Source organism: Stylophora pistillata, chromosome 12 (genome assembly GCF_964205215.1).
Source record: "Stylophora pistillata chromosome 12, jaStyPist1.2, whole genome shotgun sequence".
NCBI classification, from domain to species: Eukaryota; Metazoa; Cnidaria; class Anthozoa; order Scleractinia; family Pocilloporidae; genus Stylophora; species Stylophora pistillata.
In genome coordinates, this window is record NC_142530.1 from 7,556,077 (window position 1) to 7,570,000 (window position 13,924).

The 13,924-nt window shown below is 38.3% G+C and overlaps 1 protein-coding gene and 1 pseudogene across 2 annotated transcripts in view; both read left to right on the forward strand.

Moving 5' to 3' along the window:
- Positions 1-2,183: 2,183 nt before the first annotated feature.
- On the forward strand, positions 2,184-9,150 carry LOC111334748 (uncharacterized). Its single transcript, XM_022940556.2, has 2 exons — positions 2,184-2,344; positions 4,854-9,150. Exon 2 carries the CDS (start codon positions 4,873-4,875, stop codon positions 5,782-5,784), a length of 912 nt encoding a protein of 303 aa, XP_022796291.2. The 5' UTR covers positions 2,184-2,344; positions 4,854-4,872; the 3' UTR covers positions 5,785-9,150.
- Positions 9,151-9,775: 625 nt separating this feature from the next.
- LOC111334753 (deoxyribonuclease gamma-like) overlaps positions 9,776-13,924 on the forward strand; it is a 6,025-nt pseudogene continuing 1,876 nt past the window's right edge. The window contains exons 1-5 of the transcript XR_015994141.1: positions 9,776-9,843; positions 11,093-11,176; positions 11,562-11,634; positions 11,938-12,281; positions 12,863-12,968. The product of XR_015994141.1 is annotated as a deoxyribonuclease gamma-like (transcript). The remainder of the gene's footprint in view (positions 9,844-11,092; positions 11,177-11,561; positions 11,635-11,937; positions 12,282-12,862; positions 12,969-13,924) is intronic.

The window sequence follows — 13,924 nt, forward strand, 5'->3', positions numbered from 1 at the left end:
GAATAGGAAGGAAGTTTGTGTTACATTCTCAACTTATCTGATACTAAACTTACAGTATAAATAATCGATCCATCGCGACTTGGCTAAATTTTGAATGGAACAACTTTTTCCAAAGGAAGATATCCTTGACATTCATGTAGCTCAAGAGACTTCAGGACAAATAATTGGGATGAAGGGGGCCAATGGGGGGGAGGGGTGGGGAAGGTGATTGACTTCCATGACTACCACTAAACAAAAGGTCGCGCTGACTTCAAAGTTTCTGTTGTTACGATCACTATATTTTTCGTCCTCACTGGCTTGTTCAGTTTATGGCTCATGCACTTTATAAATTAGCGATCGGGACATCATCAATTTTTTCACTACTGCTCATTTATTTTCATTTGCTTCTCTAATTTTTAACTATGGTAAATAGGGTTATGGAAAAATACGAAGCAAAATTAACTCCCAAGAATTGGCTCGTGAGTTGTTTTTTTCTGCCGGTTAATGAGCTTTTGCGATCTTTGCTAAAAGCCTGTTTTCTTGCACGCGGCCAGTACGTTGTCTGGGTCACTGAAATTTATGGCTCTTAATTAATTCATGCCCAGAGGCCAAGACAACGAGGCAGCAATATATTGTTTGGCAATATTTTTAATAGAATATCAGCACAGCTTGATGACTGATTGGAAAAGGAAGTGATCGTACTGTGACTGTATAAAGATTCCTTAAAGAAAATACCACTGAGTCTGTGAGAAGCTTCGCTCATTTTTGCAGGGTTATGTCACGAAAAAAAAAAAAAAAAAAACAGCGGACGGCAGCCGGAAGTTAAAAGTTCTCATTCCCAGTCCTTAGTACATCTTCTCGTTAGCACAATACTAAGATAACGACCTTTCAGTCGGTTCATTGACCTAAAACGCGCCATTTTTCGCGTCATTCTTCTTCGGTTGCTGTCCGCGTCTCAAGAACGTCTTTGCTTGAGCTCTATATAGTCTTGGAATAACAAGGACGTTATCTCAGAACATTCTATGCTTCGTCAGAGTGACAAAGGGATGCGTGACTTAAAGAAGTCATGGGTTTAAGCAGTTGAGTAAATACGGACAAAGCGACTGTAGACCGTATGGAACCTTAGAATATTAACCATGGAATGTAAATTTTCTGAATATCTAAAACTTCACAGTTTAATGCTGTATGAAGTTCAGAGCAAGAAATTTCTCTTATCAACTTAAAGAGGGGCCGGAATAGTGAATTCAGTATTTGAACCAGTTTCCTTTCCCTTCGTTTTTCCGGCAAAAATATTTCCAAAAAGCATCCATAATGAAACAACAAATTCGTTATCTGCGGCTAGAAAGCGGAACGACTCCATTGTGTCAATGCAAGAAAAAAATAAAAAAAAAATTAAAAAAAAAACAGCAAAATGACGAGGTGAATATTTTTCCCACATTTCCGATGAGGCGGTGAACTTGAAGGCGATATCGCTCAAAATTAGAAAAGAATGGACCGAAATTGCACAACCGGACTGCGTAAAATTCGCCTTTTAGAGTTTCAGTAGGGAAAAGTTCAACTTTCATGGGCGAATTTTTAAATATATCAAAATTTGAAAATGGATTTCAAATCATCTCGCCGTTTTGCTCGACCCGAATCCGCCAACTCGACATCATCATGACATTGTTTTCGCCGCTGGCTGTTAACACCTAGCAGAAGGGACTAGAGAAACACCCACGCAATATTTGTCCATGTGAGGTTTTTCCATGACTTCTACAGCTAGGTCGTAATTCGTTATATGTACAATCGATTTGATAAAATTAGTCCTTGTTATATTTTTGATATTCCATTCATTCATTCATTCAATAAATATTGAGTTACACCAAATAGGAGTGACGTTTTCATTAAAAAAAGGATAGTTTTTTTTTTTGTGCTAATACTTCGTATTGGCAGACTTTTTCGGCTTTCTTTTTGCTCTTTTATTTGCTTTTATTTATGAAAACGTCATTACAATTCAGAGTAGATGCACTTGAAAAATAATTTAAGTTACCGTGCCATTACTGAAAGATATTGAACATTACTATTCCTCTATTAGGCCTTCAGGGCATCGGAAAGCGCAAATCATTCCCATGTTATAAAATCGCTGGCAGCACTCGTGGCCAATATGAAGTTAATCCTGTGTTTTAATTGGCCACCTGAGCGATTTGGCCTAAGTTGAGTGTGGGCCTGTCGAAGCAATACTTTTGTCATGTAATAAATCATTCATTGACCGCGCTTTTTCTACTGTGTATTGTCCTTGTTCTTAGTAGGGGACTTATAGTTGACCTCGTCTTGGTCAATGAAAACATCTTTGCATTCACGGTTTTGATAACTGCGCTTCGTTCAGGTAAGTTTGCAAGTTTGTGTATTTTGAATTAATGTACCACGTGCTTCGCTATGTTGCAGTCTTAGAGAGTTAAGGGTTGATGAGGCGGAAAACGTTTGTTTTTGGGTGTTTGTGGTTTATCATGTACACCGACCGTTGAGTAATCTCTCGACAATTCCTCTACACTGTATATATTCATATGCATATCTTCTCAAGATGACGATTTATCAACTATTAATGTATGTTTATTTGGCTAGATATATTTGTGGCATTTTCAAGTGCCATAATCGTGTTTAAGCGAAGAAAGGAAGGCACGTATTTTCTTCTCTGTAGTTTCATAATTTGCTTTGAAAGAAGTGCAGTTTCACACTTCTTTTGACCGTAAAAATTGGCATTAGAAGAAAGCTTGATTCACATATTCGCAAAAGCAGAAGGTCGAAGTTCTCTTTTTTCATTACAATTTTTACAGTGGTTTTGCTCTTTAAGATTGAACCAAACGTAGCCAGTCGGTAAATTTAGCGAAATGAAGTACAAGATATTTTTACCCATACAGACGCCAAACTGTTTTAACACTTAAGTTGTTAATGTAAAGCTTGCACTGGATATGACTCGGAAATTTTTAATTAGGTCAAAACAGATAAACGGCTAAATAGTAAATAAACCTCTTCAGGCAACTAGTATGTCGGCTAATATTGAAAATAAATATTTGGCCGAGAAGAGAAGTTTCGAGGGCAGATACGAGATTATAAGAACAATCCCGCGGCCAAGGGCATTATCAGCCGATACAAAGGAGGTTTGTCCATTTCCTAATCCTCTCATTTATTACTTTTCGTATCGTGCGCTCTTAGCAATTGTTATTAACGTTTATGTACTTAGTTCCGAAGCAGCATTAGATATCAGCTGGGTCCAGTTGTTTGAAGGCCGATTAGCTAACCCAGGGTTCAATTTTGACTCAGGTTTCCTTATTTCTCTATTCAAGAACCTTTCTGAGATAATTTTCCCCGTTCTTTTAAGAGCATCCAATCATCAAATTGTAGACACAAAATAATTAAACTGAACTTTCTCTTAAAGCTTTCAGATCTGAAATCAAACTTCACGCTGATCTTGGTTACCTTAACCCAGGTTTGAACAACCCGGGCCAGCTTTTTAAAGTCGCTTATCACTCGACTCTGCGAAACGAGTTCTTTTTTTCTTCCGTGTAAAATAAAAAGGATGAAAAAGTGAAGCATTTGAGATGGCTGTTTTTCTTTTTTTTTCGCAAGCCTTGTCCCTTGTCGACGTGAATAATCGGAAATCGATATTGACCCAGACCGTGGGGTTATTGCGTGAAACTGTCTGAAGATTTAGCGTGACGTAAAATCGAATATAAAGCGTGAAACTGGGTGGGTTGTGACGACCATTAGTTGACAAACAGGAAGCTCTTTATAAAAGGAATAATTTCTGAGGAAACCGCGGTGCTGCGTCAGTGGGGGGCATTGCAAGATAATTTGGTTTTATCAACTGAATGGATAATTCAAGTTGGCCACCGAAAGAGTTTCTTAAGCGTTAGAACGAAAGACGAAGGTCTCCCGCTCAAAGGGTCAGTTTTGAAACTCGTTACGGTGGCTGATTTTACGTGATAAACTCAGTTGATAAAATCAACCTATCTTGAAAGCTATTTATAGATGAGCTTAAATTCTGACAAAGCATTTGATATTTAATTGCATCAAAAGAAGCGTGTTTCGCCGGATCCCCTTTTGAAGTTAAATTTTATGATTTGCTCAGAATGAAAGGTATTTACTGCATTAAACCTTTTAGCAGAGTTGTAATATCCAAATTTGGCACTCTAGCAGTCTATATATTGGGAAATAAAGAAAGAAGAGATTACCAGCGTAATTTTCCAATAATGTTTTGCAACGTAATGTTCTAAGGAATTTTAATTTTGCAATTTTGGCGAGGTGGTACAGTTTTCGCTAAACGCGGGGTTTTGCTTTTGCGGTTTTAATAGGGAAATTTCAAAAATAAGAGAGCATTGAATTTCGCGATTCAAGTGTTCTCGACTTCATTGTATTTTTCACGTCCTAACTTTTGACAACTCCACGAAAGATGTTCTAAGGAATTTGTAGAAATCCGACAATTCAGGTACCGATGATCTCTACTCCATATGCGAAATGTTTTGAAAATTAACGTCATTTCACAACAGAAGTTACAAAATAGAACGTCCCAGTAAGACAAGTTTTCAAATAATTTTTTGAAGTTATCGAAACATATCTTGTATATGTTGTTGTTTTAAACATGTTGATCATTCACTCTGTGATTTGAATTTTCTGCAGAGGATTAAATTTTCCCTGTTTAAATTTCGCGACAATTTTTTTTTCGCGGGTCAGTTAATTTCGCGACTTTCTTTCCACGAAATTTAGAGCCGTAAAATTTATTATCAATAGCGAACGTAAAATGAAAAATTGGGGTTGGAAATTTAGGTAGAAAACTAGTCTTTGAGGCACAAGTAAATTTGTTTTTCTCTTCCATGACTTTCTTCTCTGATCTTAAGGCCGTTGGGTGCGCTACAAATGAAGGTGAAAGGAAACGCAATGCTTCTCAACGACAGTGCCAATAATCAGCAGAATGTGAATGAGCTATCGCTGATGGCACCTGTAGAATCACAATGCGTTCCGTGGCTTGCTGTCTTCATCGTGGAGTGTCTGGCCATAGTCACTTTTAATTTCCTCATCATTGTTGTGTTCGTGAAGAAGCGCCAGCTACAACGCCGAAGCACATACTTGATCTTCCATCTGTTAGTGGTCCAACTCTTGCTCGGAGCAGTTGCAGGCCCTGGATGGATCGTGGAAGATATGAGCTTGTACTGCTATCAGAGGGATTACCAACCACGTGCACTTTATTGGTTCTTTAAGACATCGTCTGAATTCACCATTGTCCCGTGTCTTAATCTCTTTTTCATTTCGCTAGAGCGAGCACACGCCACATTTCGTCCATTCAGGCATCGCTTTGTCAAGAAATGGATTTATGCTGTGATAATTGTTGTCATTTGGATAGTATACGGTGGCATGCTAGTCGCGAAAGTAATAGCGTTCACAAATGACGATAACTCTCGCTTTGCTTGGAGTACAAGTCGCTTTTTTCCTCTGTGTATTCTTTGTATTTCTTATGTCAGTATATTTATCAAACTCCGTTGCAGACGTCGTCCTCAACACTATGGTGCGGTCGGCGTGCGGGAAAGAAAACTGACCCAAACCTTGTTCCTTATCACTCTGACAAGTATATTTACCTGCCTTCCAATAATTATCTATAGCCATCTCTCAAGTTTTGGAATTCATGTCAACATTTCTCAGCAGCCACACTTTCACGTCTATATGGCACTACTGGTCATCTACCTGGCTGGTTCGCTAACTCATCCAATACTCTACGCCTTGCGGGCCCCAGGGGTAAGAGCGGGCGTATCACAACTATTCCGTAGGAAATAGTAAGTTAATTCAGGGTATTATCACCTCAGGTCCATCTCAGGATTTTAAGCAGCGCCTTGTTCTACTAAAAGTCTGTTTAAGGCTGTTTAACATTTTCCGTATCTTATGAGAAAACAATACGTTAACCAGAAAGAGGTAGAAGCTGAGAAACCGGTCATTATTTATCGCCTAGGTGTGGAGAGTCGGGAGCTTTGGACGTGTCATATTCTTATGACCCCATCCCCCCCCCCCCTCCTTACAGGCAGTTAATTGGCAGTTTATACTCTGTTGGTGACGACTGATCCCCCCTCCGTTCCTCCTGAGAATCATGTAATTTCCCCCCATCTTCCCCCCCTCCCTTCCCATGATAGATAATGACTGTTGTCTAAATTTTCTAATGTTGATCGCCATTACGTAACTTAGAAAGGATATATTAAGTTCCTTCGCTGCCATTGATTGATCTAAGTATCTTAAGAGAAGTCGAACCTAGAATGATTTAAAAATTCCTTCGCAAATAAATTAATCTATATATATGATTTTTTGTAAACTCGCAGCAAGTTTTTTTTTATGTATATGTTTAACTCAGCGTACAGCACATGTTTTATTTAGTGTAACTCGAGATATGTCTATTTTATATGAGATATATTGAAGACGTAAATAAAGATAATAACGATAACACGTATATAGGGCCGATATCATTTTTGCTAGTTTGATCACTGCTTAAATTACCTAGACTACTTAATTCGTGAAAAATTACATAAAACCTATTGAAAACGAGATAAAAAAGAACATAAAATTACAAAAAGAAACTTTTCGGAGTTAAAATATCTTGAGTTATTTTTTAAACGATGCTACTCAGGGGCTACTCCTGATCGCATAAGGCAATGAGTTCAGTCTATAGTTGAAGAGCAGCAGCAGCAAAAGATCGATCTCCTAGCGTTGCTAAAGTCTTGAATTTTAAAGGGTTTAGTAGCAGTCCATCACAATCTGAGCGTAACTTGTACTTACATGCTTCTATAGGAAAATTCACTGCAAATTTAACGTAGAATTCACGAGTGAATTCTACGTTAAATTTGACGCGAAAAACCGATATCGCACGAATCGCGAAGCGATGAGTGCGATATTGGTTTTTCAAGTGAAATTTAATGTGGAATTCTCGAGTGAGGCAGTGAATTTTTCTTGAATCGCATAACTGAATAAAAATAAGAAAACAAGAAATTAAAACTGCAATATTATTGTTTGTTTTTATCCCGTACGCGCGCCCTTAAGGTGGCTCTTACCAGTTTTCATCTTTTTGATGGTTTGAAACTTTGAAAGAATACTACAGAAAAGCTGACCAAGGCCAGTTGAACACTTTTACGGGGTTGAATTATATAATCATTGGTTATCCAAAAGTAGGTGTCATTTCGTCACTAGTAGTTTTCATGGTAACGCTTTCACAGGCTTATTCAGATGCATTTTTTAGCTTGTGGCTTAAATAATTCGAAAACTAACCCGGTGACACCCTGTTTTTTTCAATGATTGCTTTTGGCACTTGAAAAGGAAAATGCACAAAGATTTTTAAAACATTCTACGGAGCGGAATTTCAGAAAATCTACAAAAAGCAATTTTCACACATCACAAATTTCCCTCCGTAGAATTTTCTAGTTTTTTTTTTCTGATGATTTCTTTCGACGTTATTATGATATTGGAACAATAAAAAGAAGGGGTCACCGGACTTGTTTTCATGCAATAGCTTTCGTGAGTTTAGCAATTTCCACGCGCGTTCTCACGCATTTAAAAATCTGGATTCTATAAGATCGACATTTGCTCCTGATCTGTTTTAGCTACCGCTGACAATTGCGTGTGCTCGCGCGAGCGCCTACGATCTGATGTTTACAGACGTTTACTGCTAAGAAAATCATTAAACAGCTGGCAAAGAAAGCCTCCTGGGCTCATCTTAAAAATCCTACACACGACTCCTGGCTATATCATTATTTTCCTTTAAGTTTCAAAGTCTTCTTCCACTTCAGGTAGATTATCCTTCACTTGAGTTCTTCTTTTTTCGCCGTCGCAAGATTTCATATCGGTTGAATATTTCTTTTAGATGCGAAGTAAAGCAACCTTTACTTCTCCCAAAATCGTCTTCTTTATCTTAGTTTCTATCTCCTGCATTCACAGTGACCGCTCAACACGTCAAATACACACTCTTAGGTGAACCCATCACAAAAGTAGAAAAAAATCCTCGCGCCGCAATCTTTGTTTTAAATTTTCGTCTTTCTGTCAGAACTGTCATTGTTATAAAGGGAATGGAAAGCAAGGTAGGTCACTCACGTTTGAACTGTCGACAATTTTATTTGTACCTCGTGAATTTTTCTTGAATCGCATAGCTAAAGCCTCCAAATCACTGGGCGAAACCAGATGTTTTGTATTTTTGAGCGCCACGCCAGTGTGCAAACAATGGAAACCTTTTCAAAGTCAGGTTTCAATATCATGCAAATAGAGGGAACAAGATATTTTTAGAGTGAAAACCACTTTTATTTCAAACTCGTGGAGAAAGCAGTGCCTCACATTTTACAATCTTCAGAAAAAAAACTGAAAGTACAAAATACGGAGTTATTTAAAACAGAAATTTGCCTGCTACCACTCAACTTGGAAAAATATGGCGCCGACAATCAACAACTGAATGGTCAAATCCTCAAGCGAAATGAAAATTTCAAGCGTTCCGGTATCAAAGCAAGATCTACAAAAAACCGGTAAGTGCTTTACAGTTATAAAAAAAGTGTATTCAAAATATAATGATTCAGACGGGAATTTCTCGGTAAACTCTGATGAAAAACAGTTCAAAGCTCTCTTTGTTTTTCCTTCCTGAAATCTGCATCTTTTGGCAGAGTTTGGGTATGTTGGTTGTTTGCATTGCCCAACAGCATTTTTTGCAGATAAGTAGCAAGGACGAAATATCTTAGATTAACAGAAATGAGCTAGGAAACGTAATAACCAGCCTAGTTATTAAAATTACTACATGCAGATATCTGCTTAACTTACCGCAAAATAACATCAAGAACATATCTTTGTATCGACCCATAAACTTCCATGTAAACAATAGAGAAATCAAACATTGAAAGAACTTTTAATAACATTTAATTTAACAGGAAAACATCAGTTATGTCTTCAAGAATGTAGGTGTATGAATTCACATCCATGCTAATGCTTACAATAATATTTACACTGCATTGATCATATTCAAGTGAAAGTGATTCCCATAATGGGCGTGAAAATCATTCAGCTGTTTGCTTTACAACATTATTGATATTGCTAGGTTGTAACGGTGAAGATATTGGAGGTAAACTTCATTACCTTGCAGTACAATTACTCTGTGAATATAAGAATAAATGCCGCGAGCTTGTACTTCTGAGTTGATTGTTCAAATGTTGTGCATGAATTGTAAGATACTCACCTCTCCGAGGATTTGATTTCTATGCAACCTGCAATGTGTGCCAGACATAAACTAAATTTATGAGGCACTCAACATTTCAAAGTAAAATCTTTCAATAAAACCTACACTTACCGTCCATCCTTTTTGCTCCGACGATCGCGTTCGAAGAGCACGTGCTCAAAACTAGTTGCCAGACCATTTTAGTTCCCTCTACTCCGCCATTTTGAATTCTCAGGCGGATTACCGCTATACACCCGTTCCATGTTCCCCGTTCCCCGTTCCCCGTTCCCCGTTACTAGTTTTAGTAACATCCCTTTAAAAACCTTTGCTTTCAGCTATTGCAAAATGTACCGGGAACCGACACGACGAAATGATGCGCGTGATAAGTGCCAGTACATGCATAAATAGAGTAATTTGGCCCATCGTGTCTCTTAAAGTGTCTACGACACGAAATTTTTTTTGCGTTTTCTGTTAAATAGCTGTATTTAATATAATCGACCCTAGAGCCTAGTGAGTTCTCCTTGACAAGTTTTTGCGCCTTGAAAGTACGATTTAGTGGCCAAAAAGTGTCTACTTTAGCGCGCAGCCGAAACGATCATGTTACATAGCTGTGACGTAGAAAACTGTGAAGACACGTCGGTAAATATCATGGAGAAAGAAGAAATGTAGATGAGGGGACAAACGTATGGCGTAGCCGGAGCGGCAAATAATGCTAGCTACAAGAATGATACACATATGCAGTGTATTTCTTTACAGTACTTGCCAAAATGGACGCGTTTTGATCATCGGCCTATATGTTCTGTTCCGGCTTCGAAGCCAGACACACTCATACAACTCGTCAAATCAGGGGAAGATGGCCGATGAATCAAGCTAAAAAAAATGCTGATTAAGGGTCCTGTTCCCATACCGGACACGATTGTTCCACACTCTTTTCGTCTGACATTTCGCAAGCGAAGAATGCTGAGCTTCTTATTGTTTGTTATTCACGCGCTTAAGATGTTCTCATACTTCTTTTCTTTCCACATGACTGCGCTCTTACTTATCGTATGTAAATCCTACTGATAGTAATTTCCATCGTATTTTTAAATAAAGTAAAATCTTTCAATAAAACCTACACTTACCGTCCATCGTATTTTGTTATTTAAAAATAACAAAAATACATCATTTGTAGTAAAGGTTAAGTGCTTTCCTAAGCAGAACGACATCCTGTCGCCAGAACGGTGCGAAACTTCTAGCTGGCGAACACTGGCATAAACACAAGCTCGAAGGGATCGTGTATTCCCTTAACCTAGGTTTACGAAATTCCACTTCACGAGCCATCAATTCCCTCCTGCCCTCGAGAAATTAAAAGTAGCAACAATAGCAATGTCCTCGCAATAGCAGCAGTGCAACGAGATAAATTTCCATCGTATTTAAATAGCAAAAATACATCATAGAAGTTAAGAAGTTTTTCTCTTTCAAAATCCCCATTTGAGATAAACTTCAATCAGATGACTATAAACTCACTCGTTTTCTGCTTGACCGGCTCGACGACGATAGCCTCTGTCTTTGCAATCTCGAATAGAAGGAGTAACTTGCAGTAAAACTGCCCGATGACTTTTCGGTGAAAGATCATCGCACCTTGTGTTACAGCCCATTCTTTCGATGCTGCCCTCAAAACTGAGTTAGTGTTTTTTTTCGCTTAGCTAGGGAATTACTTTACGGCAACGAAACTCTAGAGCACTGACCAAGGGGAGTCCGCCTTACTTAGAGCGAAGGAATAATATGTCATGGCAACAGAGAAAAACAAAGCTACCCATTATCAACAAAGATTTCGCCACAGGAAAAGCAAAACACAAGCGCAAGGAACTAAACAGCAATAAAGTAACTTTTTTCCTAGCAGTTTTCATATATTCTATCTTGAATTCATTCCAGAGATGAGCTAGAATTATTGTTTCTCTTTTTAAGCACCAGGCTTGGCCACTTAGATACCAAGGAGCAGTATGCATCCTTGTACAGGTAAGTTAGGTTATATAAACTATACCAATCCTTCTTCTATGATAGCTCTGGCTCAAATCGGATTTATAGGGTATGCTTTGTCAGAAAAAGAGCAGTTCATGTTCTTTTGAGCTAATAGGTATTGTGAAGGATGTTTCCAAGATTATTCTATCAAAAGATAAGTTATTGGTGTGTCTTTAATATACCACAGTTGTCAGTCTAAAAGGGCACCCCGCTCGCCCTGAATAAAATCAAACTAGAACCGAGCCCTCCAGTATTATTTGCCTTACTCCGATTGCTTGATTAAAAAACGATTTAATATTTGAAAATGGAAGTATATGATGAAAGAGCAATATCGTCCTGTCCTTCTCTCTGTTAAGAATGACAAGGTGAATGTCACGGACAGCTATGTGTATTACGACAACCAAGATACATTTAAAGAGAACCTTTTCTCGTCCGTTTTCAAGCCAAAGGAGCATGTATGTTGCGTTCTCTGTGTTTTTTAAGTCCATTTGGAGTAAAGAGAATTTGATTTTATCGATGTTCTGATAAAGACTGAGTTTAGTTTTGTTGGCAATCGCGTTCTTTAGATACTATGTACGCGGCTAAATTGTGTTTCACCTAATGACTCTTTCTTATCCGCAAGTCATAAAATAGGGGTGCGCGCGCGAGAAGTGTGGTATGCGAGAAGAACAAAACAAGTTAAATCTTTCGTACCTTCGTCCGAGCGTGCGCAGTCAATTAGCACAAGTTCGTCTTACAATGTTGTGCATGTTTGTTAGGAAAAAAAGAGAATGAAATCGAATAATTTGCGAAGACCAGAGGAATGTGACGAAAGTTGTCTTTTTCTTTATTCAGATGCGTCGGACTTTGCTATGGCTGCCATACGCACTTTCACAAACGATGCAAAATCAGAAATCGACCATTTGGTCGACGTTTACAACGACATTGTGCAACGATGGACATTGGAAGACGTTATGATTTTAGGCGACTTGAACGCAGGTTGCAATTATGTAACCAAGTCTGACTGGGGTAAAATAAGGCTTGCGACAGACAAGCGATTCTATTGGCTAATTTCTGATCTGATGGACATTACCAAGGGGAAGTCCGATTGCCCGTATGACAAGTAAATTTGGTAAAGATATTACCAATAATAGTAATAATAGTAAAGATAAGATGACGACAATAATAACGATAATATAATGAAAATGATAATATCGCTGACAAATATTAATTAATGACTAAGATCTTGGAAAAAACACCGATCTACAAAAACATAAACATAAAAACATAACTCAGTTGGTTTATCAAATGAGTTGATAATGTGAATTGGCCACCCTATAGAGTTTTTAAAGCTGATGTTTCGAGCGTGAGCCTTTTGTCAATGCACTCTAATGAAATCAAAATATCCTTCACAGAGAGTCTTTGATTCAGTGGTAGAACATCGGATCGCGAAATCCGAAAGGTCTGAGTTTCGATTACCTGTAGGAGCTCAAAATGTCTTTGTTTGTACATGCCCTACGTTCAAAAGTATAAAGTATTTTTATCAATAAGGAATCTTAAACGTTAGGCTAGCTTCCTGAAAGGAGACGTCATTCGCGTAAGGTATCACGTCGAAATCACACCCGAACGCAGAACTCGTCAAAGGCTGGGTACTATAGCATAAAGCTATGTAATATCACCGTTTTGACCCTCATATTTTTATAGAATGGTAGTTGCCGGCTGACGTGGGTATAACATGATCAGAGGAATTTTTCCAGACAGTGCCCATGTGTTTAATTACAAAAAAGCTTATGGATTGACTCAAGATGAGGTATGTTATTCTTATACAACGATGAGAGGTTTTCTTTTGATGTTTTTGATAACTCTGTACCTTTAATAAAAATTAGAACAATTTGCCAAATCAGCTTAGAGAGGTCTGCATCAGGTTCTCATCAGATGAAGGATTTTAGTAAGGTTTTCAGTGTTCCGCTTCTCTTGAAGTTTCCATTCTGTTGTTTGATCTTGAGGTCCGATCGTCTGGGCGAGAGTGGTCTTGGAAAAGACTTTTGTCTGTTATAGTGACTGAGGCTTCGACGACAACCCGAACGGAAAATACACCAATTAGAGTCAAGCAAAGAGTTTTTCGCTGGTGGAGTGTAAATGCGTCATAAGACTGGTTCTCATAGCTATTGGCAGTTTTCCTGATGATGTTAGAGCAGTTTTCTATTGACTATCGAAAGTGATCCGGGATTGCTTTGGTTTTGCTTTACTTCGCTCTGGATTGGTCCAGAGAACTCGCACCATCATCTCAGCCAATCACACGCAGGACTAAAATCAATCTCATTTTGGTCACCCGCGTTTTCCCGCGCTTCACGCAGGTTGCCTGATTTTACTTTGAGTTTTCATTGGTTAACGATGATATCAACCTTTGTTGTGATTGGTAGTTGTGATGAGTTTGGTTTTGGTTTCTCAACACTTATTTGAAAAGAGTTGGCCGACAGACGGCCGACAGACGGCCGGCAATATCTTTCGGGAACTGTTCTTCACTTTTACCGAACACTGCTTTATCGGTTATAGGACTGAAGTGATTTCGTTTTATTGATAAGGTCAGGTGATTTTAATTGGTAAGTCATTGTTATGTAGAAGTCGTTTCATGGTGTTTGCTGCGTAATATTTGTCGACATCTGTTGAGAAAAGACTGTTACCATTTAGAAAACCAGCATCATACAAAGTCAGTCCCTGAAAATAGTTGGTACACTCGATTAAATATTGCGGAGAGTTTTGTTC

What these genes read in the sequence shown, in the direction of transcription:
- LOC111334748 (XM_022940556.2), top strand. Translation starts at nt 4,873, where the DNA reads ATGAAGGTGAAAGGAAACGCAATGCTTCTCAACGACAGTGCCAATAAT.